Consider the following 19,832-nt stretch of genomic DNA (forward strand, 5'->3'; position numbering starts at 1 on the left):
AAATGGCTTTATGAGTATGTATTCCATGTTGAGATGAACACAAACTCACAAAAATATCACGTAATTCGTGCCTCAAGATCACTCCGTCGCCGCGTCTGCAGAGGATTCTAGCCTTTATCTCGGAGTTTCAGCTTCAAGTATAAAGCTGATCTACACATTGCACGTTATACCCATTATCTGATGCCAACTGGTTATGCAACATGGGCAAGGCTACCTTTAAAACCTCTCAAGAATGTAGGAGCGCTTCTTATTATTGATCCCCGCATCAAGAGCTTTCTAATCTCTAATAAATAATTGTATATATACATACATACATACATATATATATATATATATATATATATATATATATATATATATATACATATATATATATATACATATATATATATATATATATATATATTGTGGAGTATTGACAGTATAACTGTTTCCTCAATGGAGTCGTTGAATAACTTCCATGTATATATATATATATATATATATATATATATATATATATATATATATATGTACACATATACGTATATACATGTATATGTATATATATATATATATATATATATATATGTATGTGTGTATATATATATATATATATATATATATATATATATATATATATATACATGGAAGTTATTCAACGACTCCATTAAGGAAACATTAGTTATACTGTCAATACTCCACATTCCATAGTTGTGCCCATGGTCAGGAGTAAGCGTTAGGCAAAAATAACATTTAAACATTAGTACATAGGAATTCGAAGAATGAACTGAATTTCGCGCACGCTGCCGCCAAACTCATCACACAGTAACACATCATTTAAGCTCCCACGTCCTAAAACCTTGCATATCGTGCTACCCTAAGGGTTGCATGAAACACAAACGACTAATTTGACAGGTTTCAATTAACCTTACAAAGCATTAGTTATAAACATCAGGCCCCTCAAGCGCAACGAACTATGCTTGCGATAAACTGACAAACGTTCCGAGTGTTCAGGCTCTGACATATCAGTATCCAATACATGGTGCTGCTAAGAGATCCCGAAACATGGCTGGCTACGCCGAAAGGTTTTGGTAGCCCATGTCAAGCCACAGATGCAAAAAAAAAAATGGTCAAAGGTCGTCGCAATTCATTATAAGAACTAAAATTTTTTAATTTATGTTTTATATATATATATATGCATTAGGTATATAACATTATATATATGTATATATATTATGCACGTATCATATATTATATAAAGGATATTTATGAACCGCCATTATGTAAACAGTCCTACTCAAATCAATTTACAAGATAGCATTTGCATGTTGAGCCCCGGAGAGCAATTACAAATGTCTTGAAGTTCGTACTGACTTAAGCTGTCGCTAGAATGTCAGTTTTATGGTTTGTTCTTCTTGTGCTATTCTCTACTGCTGCGTGTCATTATACTATGTTTTTCTCTAGTGGTGTGTAATCTTGACGTACACTTGCGTTTCCAGGGTGTTAATTGAACCGGTCGCGAATGCTACGCTTTATTTCTCGTTCATAAGATATTCCTGGGCAGAGGTTACAAGACATCCTATCTTCTATGATTTTCCATGTTCGTTTTCCTCCCACTATAATAACATATGCATGGCGAGTCATGCCCGATACTGGACACGCAGGGTCCTCAGGACTGATCAAACTCGAATGGTCCTTTAAGTAGGGCCGCTGCGCTGCCCTACCTCCCTGGTATGGGCTCATTTGTCTGTTTACATGAAAGCGAAGGCGTTTTTCTTCCTAAATTGGGCATTCGGCACCCGAAAGCATCTGAGGGCGAATCTCGCTTATTGCGGGTTTCTAGTCACTTTAAGTCAATCGCAGCCCTATTTTCTTGATTTAGGCGCGGTGTACCTGTATGCCAACTGCGTGTGCACATGAATATTCAATTCCCAGCGCTGGGCGCCATCTATACTGCTAGAAAGGAAATTAATGCTGTTGTTCTGGTAGTTGATTACTGAAGCGTGTTTTGCAGCACACAACCGACATAACAATATCTAGTCATCATTACCACGATCTTGTGCAGAAGCATCCCTGCACATCTACCTTCACACATTTATCCTGCATAAGCACAACAAAACGTGCGAAATCACCTCACCATGGTATGACATTACAACGCCCGCGAGGAACGCAATGCTCATCTCACCTGTGGGATATTTTGGATATTTTGGTATTGGGATATTTGGGCAATTTTTGCGACCGCCGCCGCCACCGCCTACCGCCGCCGATCGCCTGGCCTCAGTCGTGGTAACTGCGCAAGAGCGGTGCCACCAGGAACGTCAGTACACCATGTGGCAGGACCTAAGGTGACCAGTTCGGAGCGTCTGTTCATTCGCCCGCTCCGCAGTAGCGGTGCCACCAGGAACGTCGGTACACCATGTGGCAGGACCTAAGGTGACCAGTTCGGAGCATCTGTTCGTTTGCCCGTCCCGCAGTAGCGGTGCCACCAGGAACGTCAGTACACCGTGTGGCAGGACCTAAGGTGACCAGTTCGAAGCGTCTGTTCATTTGCCCGTCCCGCAGTAGCTGTGGTGAACTACGTCTTTTCATCGCGGCACTTCTACTATTTACGTAAATCGAAGTTCACAAGAAGGCACAACCTGCATTTCCCCAACAAATACGGGCAGACAAAGAATATCGTGGGGAGCAACACAACTGAAAAAATGAGTTATCATTTTAAAAATGGTGGTGGCTCATGCGGTGCTTGGTGGCTCATGCGGTTAGAGCCTCTGTGCTCACATTTACCCACCCGACGCTGGATGGGCTCGAGTCGCTTTAAGCGTTCTCCATCTTCCGCTGACTCGGATGATGTTGGCAGGTGGTGGCAGGGTTTTAAAGGTCTGTTGATGTTATAGAGTACGGAAGATCGTGCCGAGCACGCTAAATTTCCCCACACAAATTATGTGATCTACCTGAAATGTAGATCCTACCTGGAATTTGATGACCTACGCGGAGTTTACTGCCTAGCGTTCGATTTAGGTAAACAAATCCATACAACTGAAAAGCTGAGCCAAATCCTTGAATATGAAAATGACATTTTTGGGGTTAACAGTGGCTGTCTTGGTCTAGGCTGATTTGTTTCTTTGATCGCCTTCTAGCTGGCATCTGATCTCCCTTTCTCTCGCATGCTCTCTCCCTCTCTCTCTCTCTCTCTCTCTCTCTCTCTCTCTCTCTCTCCTCTCTCTCTCTCTCTCTCTCTCTCTTCTTTTCTCTCTCTCCCTTCTCTCTCCCTCGCTCTCCCCCCTCTCTCTCTCCCTTCTCTCTTTCTCCCTCTCCTCTCTCTCTCTCTCTCTCTCTCTCTCTCTCTCTCTCTCTCTCTCTCTCTCTCTCTCTCTCTCTCTCCTCTCTCTCTCTCTCTCTCTCTCTCTCTCTCTCTCTCTCTTTCTCGCGAGCATTGGGAAGTGTGATGCCCGGCGAGGTGAGGAGGTCGACAGTTCCTACTCTGGCACTTTGTGTTTGGGAAAATATTTCTGCTGTTGGTTGTTCTCCAGACGCCATTTGAATTGTACACTTGTAGAATCACCAGTTGTCATTTACCTGCTTACAGAATATGGTTTGTTCTTTTTCGGCGGGCTGTACCGTTGCTGGAATTTGATAGCTCTTCCACATGGCATGCGCATTCAATGCAGCGTTTAAACAGTGCAAAAACTACTTTGCAACGTTGAGCGCATCTGTTTGCAGTCACATCAATCTTATGCGCATGGTTCAAGGAATATTTTCAATAGTTCTCCATCTATTGTCAACGGGGGCTAATTGCGCAATTTTAGCCTCAGAATTGGACAAGACTACCACAAGCCCTAGCCATCCCAGCAATAATTAGTTCTATGCTGAACGCAGCTGATTTCAAATATACCAAGGGATCACTGAGATAACACGTGAAACTTCCAAGCATTTTCAGCAGCGCCTATGGTAAGGATGCAGTCGTGATCGCGAGGGAGCGAAACATTGAGCATTTCCTTCAGATATCACAAGGACTGTTCGACATCCTCTTTTAAATGGAGTCCCCTACATTTAGGAGCATCAGAAACTTTCAGCATGCCAGGCCTTCACACAGAACAACTAAGAACACAAGGTCCTCATTTCTTATAGGAAGCTTATCTCAGCAACCAAGGCAGTGGGAATCCATCTCGGGAATCACTGACAGAATGCATATATTCAGGGTGTACAAAGGCATTCGTTACCACGACACGTATCTCTTCACGATTGGGGAAACAGCCATCGCAAAAATTAACGTCAGTATTTGCGATACGTCAGATAGCAAATCACTAACAACGAAAGGAGCTCAGCAGGCCCATGGATCTTTCAAGGGAAAACCACGAGCAAAGGCAACTGCATATTGAAGTCATATCGCTGTTGAGTCAGCCAGACCATGTCGCGCCGTGAGAGCACAGCTGAGCCCTTTGGCAGGAGTTGCAACACTGATAAGGGTCATCGTGTGGGACGCGCCCACCTGTGAGCGTCCCCACATATAAGCAGCGTCGGGGTCGACTCTGCCACTCTGACCCACCAGCGGAGCCAAGATGCGGCTGATCGCGGCAGCCCTCCTTGTGGTCCTCGTGTCGTCGGCGACGATACGAAAGCCGCGTAAGTTGCGTTGGCACCAGTGAAGCGCGGCAGTGACTGGTGTCGAGAACAAGAGGACGCACAGCAAGACGTGGCACGCGATCTCTCGTCGGCTTCAGCAGTGCATCTGATGGCCGTCCTTGCCATGCAACGTGTCGTGCCAGCAATACATAGTTGTTCTGACCAAGTCCCTAGGAGTCCAGCAATGGACCGTACTCGTAATAAATGTACGGAGGTCGGCTATTATTGATGAAAACTAACCCAAGCCAGATTGTTCGTGGCGGCCAAAAATGCCGTCCGTAAAAGTTTTATAGCTTCTTCGATGCCTTGAACTTATTTACCAATGGTGTATAGGATTTCACTGAACATAGCATAACGTGTAGTGTCCCACACAGGGTTTTTGTAAGGGGAGCGCGGAGGTGAATGCTGCACATGTTGCCGGAACACTGACTTTCCTCTCAAATCCATAGCGGGAAGGGATAGGGTAGCTTCAGTGTGCTTGCAGTGAAGTGAAAACATAGGCAGCTGAAAACATCTGGGAACCCGTTGGATTTCAACAATTAAAACTTGGGAAATGAAGTGGAGATATTCGTAACCAAACATCTCCAAGCCTAAATCGGAACTGGGACTGGACTTCGTCGGTTTTGAGTTTCAGTTCCGTACCCGAGCCGCCAGACCCTCGACGCCGAAAAGAATGTGCGAGGAGTGCTTGACACGGTCCGCCTGATCGAGTCACGCATGCGGAGCCTGAAGACCCAGAAGCAGGACCAAAGTGAGTGAAACGGATGCCGTCGGTAAACGGCACCTGCGAATATGGTTCGGTTCATAATTTCGCCACGTGGGGTGATGCCATTCAAATACTTCCAATAAGGGCCTTTTTTAATAATCAACGGTCAACAAGGAGACTGAAGAGGAGACTGCTCTCCCATGGTTTTTGGATTCCACGGCATAACAGTCCAATATCCAAGATCTCCCCATTCACGGTAGACACAAAGTGTAGCCACTGTTTATCTGTGTAACATCATGACAGCCTGCCACCCAAACCTGGGACTAGATTTCGTTGGTAACAACAATCGCGATACTGCAGACTGCAGCGTCACAGGCAGCTTTAAAAGGCAGTTTGCATTTGCATTTCATCATACGTTTTGCCCCCAATACTGCCTCTCGGAGGTATCCAAACGGGGTTTGATCCGTTCTACACACCTGGCACTGTCCCCCCTAACCCTGCCTCGCTGACCCGCGTCCGCGCCAGCTCCATGTCCCTGACACTGTCCCCCCCTAACCCTGCCCCGCTGACCGCGTCCGCGCCAGCTTCATGTCCCTGACACTGTCCCCCCTAACCCTGCCCCGCTGACCCGCGTCCGCGCCAGCTCCATGTCCCTGACACTGTCCCCCCTAACCCTGCCCCGCTGACCGCGTCCGCGCCAGCTCCATGTCCCTGACACTGTCCCCCCTAACCCTGCCCCGCTGACCGCGTCCGCGCCAGCCTCCATGTCCCTGACACTGGTCCCCCCTAACCCTGCCCCGCTGACCCGCGTCCGCGCCAGCTCCATGTCCCTGACACTGTCCCCCCTAACCCTGCCCCGCTGACCGCGTCCGCGCCAGCTCCATGTCCCTGACACTGTCCCCCTAACCCTGCCCCGCTGACCGCGTCCGCGCCAGCTCCATGTCCCTGACACTGTCCCCCCTAACCCTGCCCCGCGACCGCGTCCGCGCCAGCTCCGTCCTGACACTGTCCCCCCTAACCCTGCCCCGCTGACCGCGTCCGCGCCAGCTCCATGTCCCTGACACTGTCCCCTAACCCTGCCCCGCTGACCGCGTCCGCGCCAGCTCCATGTCCCTGACACTGTCCCCCTAACCCTGCCCCGCTGACCGCGTCGCGCCAGCTCCATGTCCCTGACACTGTCCCCTAACCCTGCCCCGCTGACCGCGTCCGCGCCAGCTCCATGTCCCTGACACTGTCCCCCTAACCCTGCCCCGCTGACCGCGTCCGCGCCAGCTCCATGTCCCTGACACTGTCCCCCTAACCCTGCCCCGCTGACCGCGTCCGCGCCAGCTCCATGTCCCTGACACTGTCCTCCCTAACCCTGCCCCGCTGACCGCGTCCGCGCCAGCTCCATGTCCCTGACACTGTCCTCCCTAACCCTACCCCGCTGACCACAGCCGTCAGCCGCCTGCACGGCCTCATAGCAGCGGCCGAGTGGCAAGCACACACCCTGCTGCAGCAGCACGGGTCGGCTGAGGCGGCCCAAGCTCTGGTGACCGCCGCTCACGAGGCGGCGCAGGGACTGCGCGCTCTTGCCGCAGGCACCACTGATGTCGAGGCCGGCCTGCACGCCGTGCTCTCCGAAGTGCTCGTTGTGCTGCACCAGCTGGGCGCAGTCCAGGATGGAGAGCAGCTGGACGTCACCAGTAAGTGCGGGTGAAAGTCGCTATGAGTGAGGTGAGGGTGGAAGCTCATGTGAGGGGCACATGTCTTAGGTAAGAAGTCTGCATACATGGCACCCAATTGCACCCACATGCAATGAAAAGGACGAAAACGCTTTCGAAATTAACGCAGCTTAAAAACCTACAACTTTCAGAAATATGTCTTTCAATGTGTGGATACCAACGCCAGTATGAGAATACCCTGGCCAATAGTCCTCTAAGGTTGTCAACACGAAACAAGCCCAAACTTGCTAGGCCACGGTAAGAGACAGGAACGCCTTACTCATCGGGGCACAAATAATTCAGAAACTTATGAGCCTTTCCAGCCTGGCCAAAATTCATTAGAACGCCACTGTCATACAACCCTCCTCACTTGCATCCTCCACTCTACAGCGCCCATGTCTTTTCTGGACAAGATCCTGGAGGAGCTGCAGTCGTTGGTGGACAAGTACTTGCCCATCCTTGGGCCAATCATAGGCCTGACGGAGAAGCAGGCTCTGGAGGCGCGCAAGCAGTTCGACAAGTTCGTGGCGGACGTGGAGGCGCTGGAGCACGGCCAGGTGCCAACAACCGACGGCCTCGAAGCTATGATCACTGACATCCTCGAGATTCTGAAGATCCTTGGTATTGACTACAATGCGCCTAGTGAGTACGGTCGGTATCGCAACCTGAGCGGAGGCGTAACCCACGTGGTTTGTTAAGTGACAGTCCACTTTAAGTATTTCTTGCCTCGGACAATGCAGTTGGCTTCACGGTGGCATTCTTATGCGCGAGTATTGGAAGGCGGCACTAGCTGTCCATAGCTTTGGAGACAGCCAATGTTCCTGATTTTCATAACCCAGACCTGCTCTACATGTGGGCAGATTAAGGTACCTTGCCCAGATTTGCCCGGGAATGCATGTTCAACGCATGCATTCGATAACACGACCATAAATTATAACTGGTTTCTAACACATCACACATGTCAGTTTTGCAAGCTTGGCTGAGTAAACAAACGGGAGGCAGACTCTCCTCTATCCTACCGCTGTGTCGCTGCGTCACGTTCACTCACACGCCCCACTCGTCTCCAGCTGACGATACGCCGACCGCGCTCGACGGTTTGTTGGCCCAGCTGGAATCTGCACTGGATACCGTGCTCGGGCTTTTGGGCCCGATCCTGGGCCTGACCGACGACCAGATCAAGGCCGCCGAGGCAGACCATCGACACCCTTATCAAGGACATCGAGGCCATCGAGCACGGCGACGTCGACGTGGACGGCGGTCTGGAGACCGTGCTGATGGACCTCGTCAAGATCCTGCACGAATTCGGCATCCAGACCAGCCTTAGTTTCGACGTTCAGGGCACCAGTAAGTGGAATGCTGAGGTACTTACCAGTACGCAGGGAGAGTATGTGGTAGTACCATACTTTGTTGGTGCATTATTCAAGTCTGGTATCGAATGAGTGAGCGTGCCATATTCGCAGGTAACGCCACTTTGCATGTCGACGTGGCTTTAGCTGGTAGCTGGCCATTTCGTTTATGAGATAAAACACCACAGCGGCAGTGGATGGACAATAATCACAGGAGAGCTGTTAGTAGAAGGTAACCGAGACACAGCCTTGGAAACGGGCATGATCGCAGGGCTGCGACTGAACACAGCTGTCAGTTGAAATACTTACAGTATTACCGTCTGGTAGCGTAGCACAATTTTAAAACTTTTGCTTTTGTTTCGTGCACAAAGGGCTAAGGGTCCCACCGCATTACCACCAAATCGTTTACAGCAACCAGACCAACTGAACATTTGGTTAACCAAGCGTATAAAGAATACTCTACCAGAGATGGTCTACGTGCACAAGGGAATTGCCAAAACGTATGCTATCATCATCATCTGTTTGGTGCATGAATTTATTACTGAGCGGCAACGGCATGTCATCAGCGGCTCCGTCGGTCATCGACTTGATCTTGGAGGAGCTGAAGCACGTTGTGGACACCTACATGCCAATTATCGGCCCGGCGATCGGCATCACCAAAGAAGAGTACGAATCCATCATAACCAACTTCGACAAGTTCGTCGCCGACATCGAGGGCATGGAGCACGGCACAATTGAGATCGCCGACGGCGTCATCGACATCTGCACCGACATCCTACATGTTCTAGAGGCCTTCGGAGTGGATGCCACAGTTCCCTGTGAGTTTACCGTAAAAGGATGCATGTGACGAAGGATGCAGCTGGCCTGGGTAGGTCATAAATAAGTGGCTAGAGTCCAATTCAATGTCCGGCGGTAGCGTTCGGAGCAGGCTATTCGCAGACAAAGTCGGAAGCTCCCAAACATCAAGGATCCTGTCTCAGAGCGTGCCTGAAAGGCATCTGCCAGGGCGAAAGCCCCTTCAACGGAAATGTTTCGGTCGGACCGGCCCGTTCTTCCGCGTGATGCAGACACAGACACGTATGCTAGATGGGATGGCCCTGGTTGCTAAACCTGGGTTCTGACGGCAGCCACGGACGCTCCGACCACACTCGACGAGGTGCTCTTTTGGCTGGAGGAAGCGCTCAACGCCGTGCTCGACATCGTCGGCGTCTTCATGGGGCTCGACTACGACCAGACCAAGCAGGTGGAGGCCGACCTTCACGTGCTGATGGCTGACATCCGTGCCCTGGGCGACGGCCAGATTGACGTGGACGGAGGTCTGGAGGCCATCCTGCTCGACATCCTCAAGATCTTGGGCGACTTTGGCATACCGACCGACCACCTAGCGTCCAGCGACTCCAGTACGTACATCGGATTCCGGAAGGCCGAGGGGCCGCTATTCCTCGGAAGAGGCTACGTTTTGGTGTACGCTGAGCCGTTTCCGGCTAGTTGAGGCGGTTTCAGAATTGATATTAACGCGCGGTGGACATGTCCTTTTTTCATTTCCAACCAGTACCGATTGCATGCGGGGAGCAAAAAGATGCAAGAGCACTGGCATAGACCGGGATGGAAGGGCTGGTACCAACCGTAATACCGGCTGCAACGATTTTGTTTCACACTAGCATTTCCAAGCAGGGTGAACCACCTTGCAATCGCAGCCCAGACACCCTTTATTACAAATGTTACTGTTCCGTGCCGGAACCACAGAACTGATGTCTTGCACCTGTGATGCACATGGACAGGGTCAATGTGAGTTTGACTTTGTAGTCAGCAGGTGCTTAAAACGTGGTAACATTTCTTGTATAGAAACCACCTGTGAGTACAGAGCAAGGACGTCACGGAGGATAGAGCCACTCGCCTTGCTAGTTTATCAGACTATGTCTGACGCTGCTGACATCACGAGCTTTTATCAAACTTCCCAATTTACGCAGTGTATCACACGGTAAGAAGAGCCAACCACTAGTCTCGTAGAGACAAGTGCGGCGCGTGGCCCGGCAATGTATTAGCTCTGTCAGTATGCACGAAATCTAAACGCTAGCTTTGCTACGTATTGGAAGCATCCTGCCACACAGTGGTAATGATCAACAACAGGAAACCTTCTCACATCCAGTTGTAACCATGAGGGCTGATACAGTTACATCACACAACTTTACCAACATGTTACATCACGTTACAGCGATATAAGTCACTACTAAAGTTTCTACCAACACGCGCCCGGGTGGCCGGCTAGATACCCTTCTCTCGGGTGGGGGTCAATTTGTCCCGCCTAAGATCTCAAGAACTAAGAAAGCTAGAGACGCCAAATTTGCAGGGTGTGTTGACCTTTACGTGAACTCACTTCGATCAAAGTTTGAGAATCCTAAGTCATAACCTTCGGGTAAAATAAGGTTAAACAAGGTCAAATTCTAGCTTGGCCTCCAAAGTGCCTCCGGAACCTAGATAACTGTTTCTAAGCGAAAGATCACAAGCTCATTTAAGGTCAGGGACCTTACTTGCCTTTTTTAAGGTCAAAGTGACAAAATCATGCCAGGCTGCTCTGAGTTTTGCATTTGAATAAGCAAGACAAATTACGCTAGGCAGCATGCTCCTAAAAAATGTCGACCTGGGTCATCTAAGGTCATTAATCTATTACGACCTCTTACAAGTCAATAGAAGATGTATAATGCGGTTCCTGCTACCAATAAATTCTAAATAAGCACCATAAATTTTTCCTATACAGCAAGCCCTGGAGTAATAAAACAGATTGGTTTTGACCTTGGTTTGGCCTTCATACCTGACCCTGAGATCAACGTTATTTGCTCATTCAATACTTGTATTGGCTAAGAAAGCATCTCAGAGATGCATGGCTTCGTCAAAACGCCCCGTTGTTGCATCAGACTGAACGACTTTTTAGAAATTGCCTTCGCTGAAACCATAGCCTGACTTTGACCCGCCATAGGTCAGCGACCTTACATGGTACATCTAATATTCTATCGAACGATCCGCTGTTCAATTCTCTACAGCTGTGCCAAAATGGCGAGGCTACGTCGCGCCTTTCGAAAACCATTTTGGAAAAACCTTCGGGCAGGGGGTCATTTTGACGCCCCACCCGAGCGCATGTAGGCAAACTTTTTATGCACAAACACGTCAAGAAGCGGTGGGCAGGGGACCATATTTCAATAACCAGCTCATTTTCCCATACCCAACGGGGCCGACGAAGCGCCGGTCCGACCATCTGCGCGTTGACAACAATCATTCTTGCAGCCGACCCGACCCCCGTGGATAAAATCCTGGAGGAGCTGAGGGCCATCGTAGACAAGTATCTGCCGATCCTGGGACCGATCATCGGTCTGACCCAGGAACAGGTTGATGCGGTCGTCTCCAACTTTGACAAGTTTGTAGCCGACGTCGAGGCTCTGGAGCACGGCACCGTTGACATCTCCACCGGAATCGAGAGCATGGTTACCGACATCATTGAGATCCTGAGGGCTCTGGGCATAGACCACACCAACCCCAGTAAGTATTCGGTCACAACTTCTTGAAATGTACATTGACGCACATCAGGTTCGACGGAGACATCAAACGACGAAAAGATTCGTAAGTCATGGTCGTTAGTGCACACTGTACTTTTTATACAGTTTTTTTACGCACAGCAAATGTAGAGTCCAGCAAATAGTTCCAAGCTCCTAGCCAACCATATGATAGCTCCTAGCCAACCTAGCCAATAGCTCCAAGCTCCTAGCCAACCATATACATCAGCTGCATGTTTTCTGTCCGCAGCTGACGACACGCCGACCGGTCTGGACGGCCTGCTGACTCAGCTGGAAAGCCTACTGGACAAGGGGCTCGAGTCCTTGGGACCGGTGCTGGGTCTGACTGATGACCAGATCAAGGCTGCTGAGGCTGACATTGACATGCTCATCAAGGACATCGAGTCGGCCGAGCACGGACACACCGACATCGACACCGCGCTGGAGAAGATCCTGACGGACGTGCTCAACATTCTGAAGGACTGCGGAGCTCCCATCCTTTCCAGGGGTGCGTACACTGTCACCAGTACGGATATCACAAACTAGTCATGTAGGTGCAATATTGTTTGAAAAACAGACACGAAAAGTGTGGTTTTGTGATCAATACAAACTCCTTTACAACCCATTAAATCGCTCCTTGGCCCACATATTAATGTAATACTGTTCGTACCATATGGTCGAGGCATGGACGTACGCACAACAAATCACTCAACAGGCTCTATTAACAGTAAGCTAAAATATGGCAGAGTGCCCATTTTTCGAGTTGTTATAAATTTGACATCATCAATCAGCAAGTGCAACGGTGAGGATCTATGCGGGGTGCTTGAGTCTAGTGGGGTGCCTTTCTCATGGATTGCATTCTATACAACGCTAGGTGCGCAAAAAAGCCATACCGTTTACGTACAACATCGTAAAACAATTGGATGCTAGTGGGAAATTTTGGAGAGCCCAACTTAGCGGCGTTTGCAAAGCGGTAACATGACACGGCAGAACCGATGTCGTGCTGCAAACATATGCTCTTGTATATGCATCAATGATTTCTTTACACAGTCCATTCACGCCCATTACCATCTTCCGCAGCCGACCCGAGCCCCATTGACAAGATTCTGGAGCAGCTGCAAGCTCTCGTGGACAAGTATCTACCGATCCTCGGACCGATCATCGGTCTGACCCAGGAACAGGTCGATGCGGTCGTCTCCAACTTTGACAAGTTTGTAGCCGACGTCGAGGCTCTGGAGCACGGCACCATTTGACATCTCCACTGGAATCGAGAGCATGGTTACCGACATCATCGAGATCCTGAGGGCCCTCGGTATAGACCACACCAACCCAGTGAGTATTAAATGCGCTTTAGGCACAGCTGCTACGAATATGGATATTCGCCCATCGGGCTTGACGACTACGTTGAGGCATAGCTGGACTGGAAACTCATGATTCAAAGTGAACCGTCTGTTTTCCAAACACACTTTGCGAGTTCACGACTCAGCTTATAGCATTTTAAACACATATTATCATTTCAAACAAATCGCTTCTCCAATGCATGATACAATGATGACATCCGCACCTCTCTGTCCACAGCTGACGACACACCGACCGGTCTGGACGGTCTGTTGACAAAGCTGGAGGGTCTTCTGGACAAGCTGCTCGAGTCTCTGGGGCCGGTGTTGGGTCTGACTGATGACCAGATTAAGGCTGCTGAGGCTGACATTGACACGCTCATCAAGGACATCGAGTCGGCCGAACACGGACACACCGACATCGACACCGCGCTAGAGAAGATCCTGACGGACGTGCTGAATATTCTGAAGGACTGCGGAGCTCCTATTCTTTCCACAGGTGAGTAAACTGTCACCAGTATGGTCACCACATTCTAATCATGAATAGGCACTATCGCTTGATACCCCAGATACGCAAGAACAGACGTCATTACACTTGACATTTACATGCCACGACTGGCCTCATGGGTCTCCAAATCTTGAACTGCAGGAATCATGACAGATAGGCTTTTGTGCTACAGTGTGATTTACGATATTGCAGGATCGTGAGCGTTTTGTCCGGGAAAGTACATTGCTTGCAATGCTACGAGTGTGATGGAGGAACATCGTGTACAGTCCATACACCACGTTACGCAACAGAGGAAAGCTGGTGGCAGGATTTAGGAGAGCCCATAATGTTGGCGGTTTGTCGAAGGACAAAGACAACACTTCCAACACAGTAAACGCATACCCAATATCACACTTTGCAGCTGATCCGAGCCCTATTGACAAGATTCTGGAGCAGCTGCAAGCTCTCGTGGACAAGTATCTACCGATCCTCGGACCGATCATCGGTCTGACCCAGGAACAGGTCGATGCGGTCGTCTCCAACTTTGACAAGTTTGTAGCCGACGTCGAGGCTCTGGAGCACGGCACCGTTGACATCTCCACTGGAATCGAGAGCATGGTTACCGACATCATCGAGATCCTGAGGGCCCTGGGCATAGACCACACCAACCCCAGTGAGTATTAAATGCGCTTGGGCACAGCTGCTACGAATATGGATATTCGCCCATCGGGCTTGACGACTACATTGCGGCATAGCTAGATTGGAAACTCATGATTCAAAGTGAACCGTCTGTTTTCCAAACACACTTTGCGAGTTCACGACTCAGCTTATAGCATTTTGAACACATATTATCATTTCAAACAAATCGCTTCTCCAATGCATGATACAATGATGACATCCGCACCTCTCTGTCCACAGCTGACGACACACCGACCGGTCTGGACGGTCTGTTGACAAAGCTGGAGGGTCTTCTGGACAAGCTGCTCGAGTCTCTGGGGCCGGTGTTGGGTCTGACTGATGACCAGATTAAGGCTGCTGAGGCTGACATTGACACGCTCATCAAGGACATCGAGTCGGCCGAACACGGACACACCGACATCGACACCGCGCTAGAGAAGATCCTGACGGACGTGCTGAATATTCTGAAGGACTGCGGAGCTCCTATTCTTTCCACAGGTGAGTAGACTGTCACCAGTATGGTCACCACATTCTAATCATGAATAGGCACTATCACTTGATACCCAGATACGCAAGAACAGACGTCATTACACTTGACATTTACATGCCACGACTGGCCTCATGGGTCTCCAAATCTTGAACTGCAGAAATCATGACAGATAGGCTTTTGTGCTACAGTGTGATTTACGATATTGCAGGATCGTGAGCGTTTTGTCCGGGAAAGTACATTGCTTGCAATGCTACGAGTGTGATGGAGGAACATCGTGTACAGTCCATACACCACGTTACGCAACAGAGGAAAGCTGGTGGCAGGATTTAGGAGAGCCCATAATGTTGGCGGTTTGTCGAAGGACAAAGACAACACTTCCAACACAGTAAACGCATACCCAATATCACACTTTGCAGCTGATCCGAGCCCTATTGACAAGATTCTGGAGCAGCTGCAAGCTCTCGTGGACAAGTATCTACCGATCCTCGGACCGATCATCGGTCTGACCCAGGAACAGGTCGATGCGGTCGTCTCCAACTTTGACAAGTTTGTAGCCGACGTCGAGGCTCTGGAGCACGGCACCGTTGACATCTCCACTGGAATCGAGAGCATGGTTACCGACATGATCGAGATCCTGAAGGGCCCTGGGCATAGACCACACCAACCCCAGTGAGTATTAAATGCGCTTGGGCACAGCTGCTACGAATATGGAATATTCGCCCATCGGGCTTGACGACTACATTGCGGCATAGCTAGATTGGAAACTCATGATTCAAAGTGAACCGTCTGTTTTCCAAACACACTTTGCGAGTTCACGACTCAGCTTATAACATTTTGAACACATATTATCATTTCACAAGCAAATCGCTTCTCCAATGCATGATACAATGATGACATCCGCACCTCTCTGTCCACAGCTGACGACACACCGACCGGTCTGGACGGTCTGTTGACAAAGCTGGAGGGTCTTCTGGACAAGCTGCTCGAGTCTCTGGGGCCGGTGTTGGGTCTGACTGATGACCAGATTAAGGCTGCTGAGGCTGACATTGCCACGCTCATCAAGGACATCGAGTCGGCCGAACACGGACACACCGACATCGACACCGCGCTAGAGAAGATCCTGACGGACGTGCTGAATATTCTGAAGGACTGCGGAGCTCCTATTCTTTCCACAGGTGAGTAAGACTGTCACCAGTATGGTCACCACATTCTAATCATGAATAGGCACTATCACTTGATACCCAGATACGCAAGAACAGACGTCATACACTTGACATTTACATGCCACGACTGGCCTCATGGGTCTCCAAATCTTGAACTGCAGGAATCATGACAGATAGGCTTTTGTGCTACAGTGTGCTTTACGATATTGCAGGATCGCGAGCGTTTTGTCCGGGAAAGTACATTGCTTGCAATGCTACGAGTGCTGATGGAGGAACATCGTGTACAGTCCATACACCCACGTTGCGCAACAGAGGAAAGCTGGTGGCAGGATTTAAGGGAGCCCATAATGTTGGCGGGTTTGTCGAAGGACAAAGACAACACTTCCAACACAGTAAACGCACACCCAATATCACACTTTGCAGCTGATCCGAGCCCTATTGACAAGATTCTGGAGCAGCTGCAAGCTCTCGTGGACAAGTATCTACCGATCCTCGGACCGATCATCGGTCTGACCCAGGAACAGGTCGATGCGGTCGTCTCCAACTTTGACAAGTTTGTAGCCGACGTCGAGGCTCTGGAGCACGGCACCGTTGACATCTCCACTGGAATCGAGAGCATGGTTACCGACATCATCGAGATCCTGAGGGCCCTGGGCATAGACCACACCAACCCCAGTGAGTATTAAATGCGCTTGGGCACAGCTGCTACGAATATGGATATTCGCCCATCGGGCTTGACGACTACATTGCGGCATAGCTAGATTGGAAACTCATGATTCAAAGTGAACCGTCTGTTTTCCAAACACACTTTGCGAGTTCACGACTCAGCTTATAGCATTTTGAACACATATTATCATTTCAAACAAATCGTTTCTCCAATGCATGATACAATGATGACATCCGCACCTCTCTGTCCACAGCTGACGACACACCGACCGGTCTGGACGGTCTGTTGACAAAGCTGGAGGGTCTTCTGGACAAGCTGCTCGAGTCTCTGGGGCCGGTGTTGGGTCTGACTGATGACCAGATTAAGGCTGCTGAGGCTGACATTGACACGCTCATCAAGGACATCGAGTCGGCCGAACACGGACACACCGACATCGACACCGCGCTAGAGAAGATCCTGACGGACGTGCTGAATATTCTGAAGGACTGCGGAGCTCCTATTCTTTCCACAGGTGAGTAGACTGTCACCAGTATGGTCACCACATTCTAATCATGAATAGGCACTATCGCTTGATACCCAGATACGCAAGAACAGACGTCATTACACTTGACATTTACATGCCACGACTGGCCTCATGGGTCTCCAAATCTTGAACTGCAGGAATCATGACAGATAGGCTTTTGTGCTAGTGTGCTTTACGATATTGCAGGATCGTGAGCGTTTTGTCCGGGAAAGTACATCGCTTGCAATGCTACGAGTGTGATGGAGGAACATCGTGTACAGTTCATACACCACGTTACGCAACAGAGGAAAGCTGGTGGCAGGATTTAAGGGAGCCCATAATGTTGGCGGTTTGTCGAAGGACAAAGACAACACTTCCAACACAGTAAACGCACACCCAATATCACACTTTGCAGCTGATCCGAGCCCTATTGACAAGATTCTGGAGCAGCTGCAAGCTCTCGTGGACAAGTATCTACCGATCCTCGGACCGATCATCGGTCTGACCCAGGAACAGGTCGATGCGGTCGTCTCCAACTTTGACAAGTTTGTAGCCGACGTCGAGGCTCTGGAGCACGGCACCGTTGACATCTCCACTGGAATCGAGAGCATGGTTACCGACATGATCGAGATCCTGAAGGCCCTGGGCATAGACCACACCAACCCCAGTGAGTATTAAATGCGCTTGGGCACAGCTGCTACGAATATGGATATTCGCCCATCGGGCTTGACGACTACATTGCGGCATAGCTAGATTGGAAACTCATGATTCAAAGTGAACCGTCTGTTTTCCAAACACACTTTGGCGAGTTCACGACTCAGCTTATAACATTTTGAACACATATTATCATTTCAAACAAATCGCTTCTCCAATGCATGATACAATGATGACATCCGCACCTCTCTGTCCACAGCTGACGACACACCGACCGGTCTGGACGGTCTGTTGACAAAGCTGGAGGGTCTTCTGGACAAGCTGCTCGAGTCTCTGGGGCCGGTGTTGGGTCTGACTGATGACCAGATTAAGGCTGCTGAGGCTGACATTGACAATGCTCATCAAGGACATCGAGTCGGCCGAGCACGGACACACCGACATCGACACCGCGCTAGAGAAGATCCTGACGGACGTGCTCAACATTCTGAAGGACTGCGGAGCTCCTATTCTTTCCAGGGGTGAGTACACCGCCACCAGTATGTAAATAGCAGACCATTAGTACACACGAACACTAGATAAACACACGTGATAAGTACTGCCATCAAGATGTATTGCATCTACAAGTGAGGAAGCTGCTCCTTTTGCCCATCAGCCAGCATTACTTGAACGTTATCATGATTGTAGTCGGGCTGGTGACGCGCATTGAGCGGTAGCAAATGATGTGTTCAGATGATAGGTCACTCGGGCTGTTAATTCGATTAGAAATGACAGCAAAATCTTAGGAGTTCCCTTTAAGTTGAACTATTTAACTAAATGTGTAAATTATCTTTACGTAATTTGTTGAGTACATTTGCGAGGCACATTATGCATACAGATGAGACAGTATCAAAAGCCTTATTCGCGAATACTTAACAGGAGAATGGAGAGATAGATGTGATAATTCGGCGACGTGGCTCCATGAAACCAGTAAAAAAAAACTTCCGGTAAAGGCGGTTAAACGGATAACACATTCATATTTCCCGTCTCCTGTTTATTCTACGAGAAATAAGGCTATTGATACTCGATTGTCTATGAATTGTCTTTGTTTTGCAACGCAATCATAAGCTGCTCACACAATGCGGCCCATAATTATATGTCAATGCGAAAACTCAGTACGCATGCTTCAAATTGAAAGCTAAAGATCTATCGAAGAGTTTTGTGTATCATGCAAACACTTGACGATTAGCATTACTTTGATTCTAAACAAGGTGACAAGTGGCATTAATATTATTTGCCACCAACAGGAAGCAACAGTCAGGAAAGCCACATGGAACAGGAAATTGGTGGAACATTTGCTTTTCAAAAACACCTCCCGTGCAGCAATTGGAGCTCCGTTTTGTCCGATACCCTAAGGAAGATGGGTTTCCCCACCAACTGTTTAGAAAAACCTATGACAACAGCATTTGTGCTGGGGCAACAATCACACTTTCATGGCAGGATTATGGTACATTGTAAACATGAGCAAATTCTCTACACGAGTTGTATTTACCCAAGCTACCATATTCTGCAGCTGATCCGAACCCCATTGACAAGATCCTGGAGCAGCTGCAAGCTCTCGTGGACAAGTATCTGCCGATCCTGGGACCGATCATCGGTCTGACCCAGGAGCAGGTTGATGCGATCGTCTCCAACTTTGACAAGTTTGTAGCCGACGTCGAGGCTCTGGAGCACGGCACCGTTGACATCTCCTACCGGAATCGAGAGCATGGTTACCGACATCATCGAGATCCTGAGGGCCCTGGGTATAGACCACACTAACCCCAGTGAGTAATATATCGGGCTTATGCACAGTTGATTAGAATGCAATTCTACACACGCGGGGCGCAGCGAAGACATTGACAGACAGACAGATAGACTGAAAAGGCCTCATGAATCGTAAAACTTGAACTTTCATCGGAAGAAGCGCA

The 19,832-nt window shown here is 49.2% G+C and overlaps 1 protein-coding gene across 1 annotated transcript; it reads left to right on the top strand.

The window, feature by feature from the left end:
* The first annotated feature begins 4,530 nt into the window (after window positions 1-4,530).
* On the top strand, window positions 4,531-17,910 carry LOC119100218 (uncharacterized). The gene is made up of 17 exons (XM_037223328.1): window positions 4,531-4,605; window positions 5,240-5,356; window positions 6,748-6,996; window positions 7,405-7,656; window positions 8,082-8,203; window positions 8,247-8,358; window positions 8,927-9,178; window positions 9,488-9,760; window positions 11,643-11,894; window positions 13,487-13,744; window positions 14,154-14,405; window positions 14,651-14,908; window positions 15,317-15,541; window positions 15,818-15,907; window positions 16,487-16,738; window positions 16,984-17,073; window positions 17,648-17,910. The coding sequence occupies exons 1-17, from the start codon at window positions 4,542-4,544 to the stop codon at window positions 17,908-17,910; spliced, it is 3,381 nt and encodes a 1,126-aa protein (XP_037079223.1). The 5' UTR covers window positions 4,531-4,541.
* Window positions 17,911-19,832: the final 1,922 nt, after the last annotated feature.

This window comes from Pollicipes pollicipes, unplaced genomic scaffold (genome assembly GCF_011947565.3).
Source record: "Pollicipes pollicipes isolate AB1234 unplaced genomic scaffold, Ppol_2.1 Scaffold_4881;HRSCAF=5763_pilon_pilon_pilon, whole genome shotgun sequence".
NCBI lineage: Eukaryota > Metazoa > Arthropoda > Thecostraca > Pollicipedomorpha > Pollicipedidae > Pollicipes > Pollicipes pollicipes.

Bases quoted from the DNA above. Each gene is read 5' to 3' on its own strand.
- LOC119100218 (XM_037223328.1), top strand. From the start codon at position 4,542: ATGCGGCTGATCGCGGCAGCCCTCCTTGTGGTCCTCGTGTCGTCGGCG. The intron at 13,745-14,153 runs GTGAGTAAACTG...CACACTTTGCAG, and splicing joins AGCTCCTATTCTTTCCACAG to CTGATCCGAGCCCTATTGAC. The intron at 17,074-17,647 runs GTCTGACTGATG...CACACTTTGCAG, and splicing joins GTCTCTGGGGCCGGTGTTGG to CTGATCCGAGCCCTATTGAC.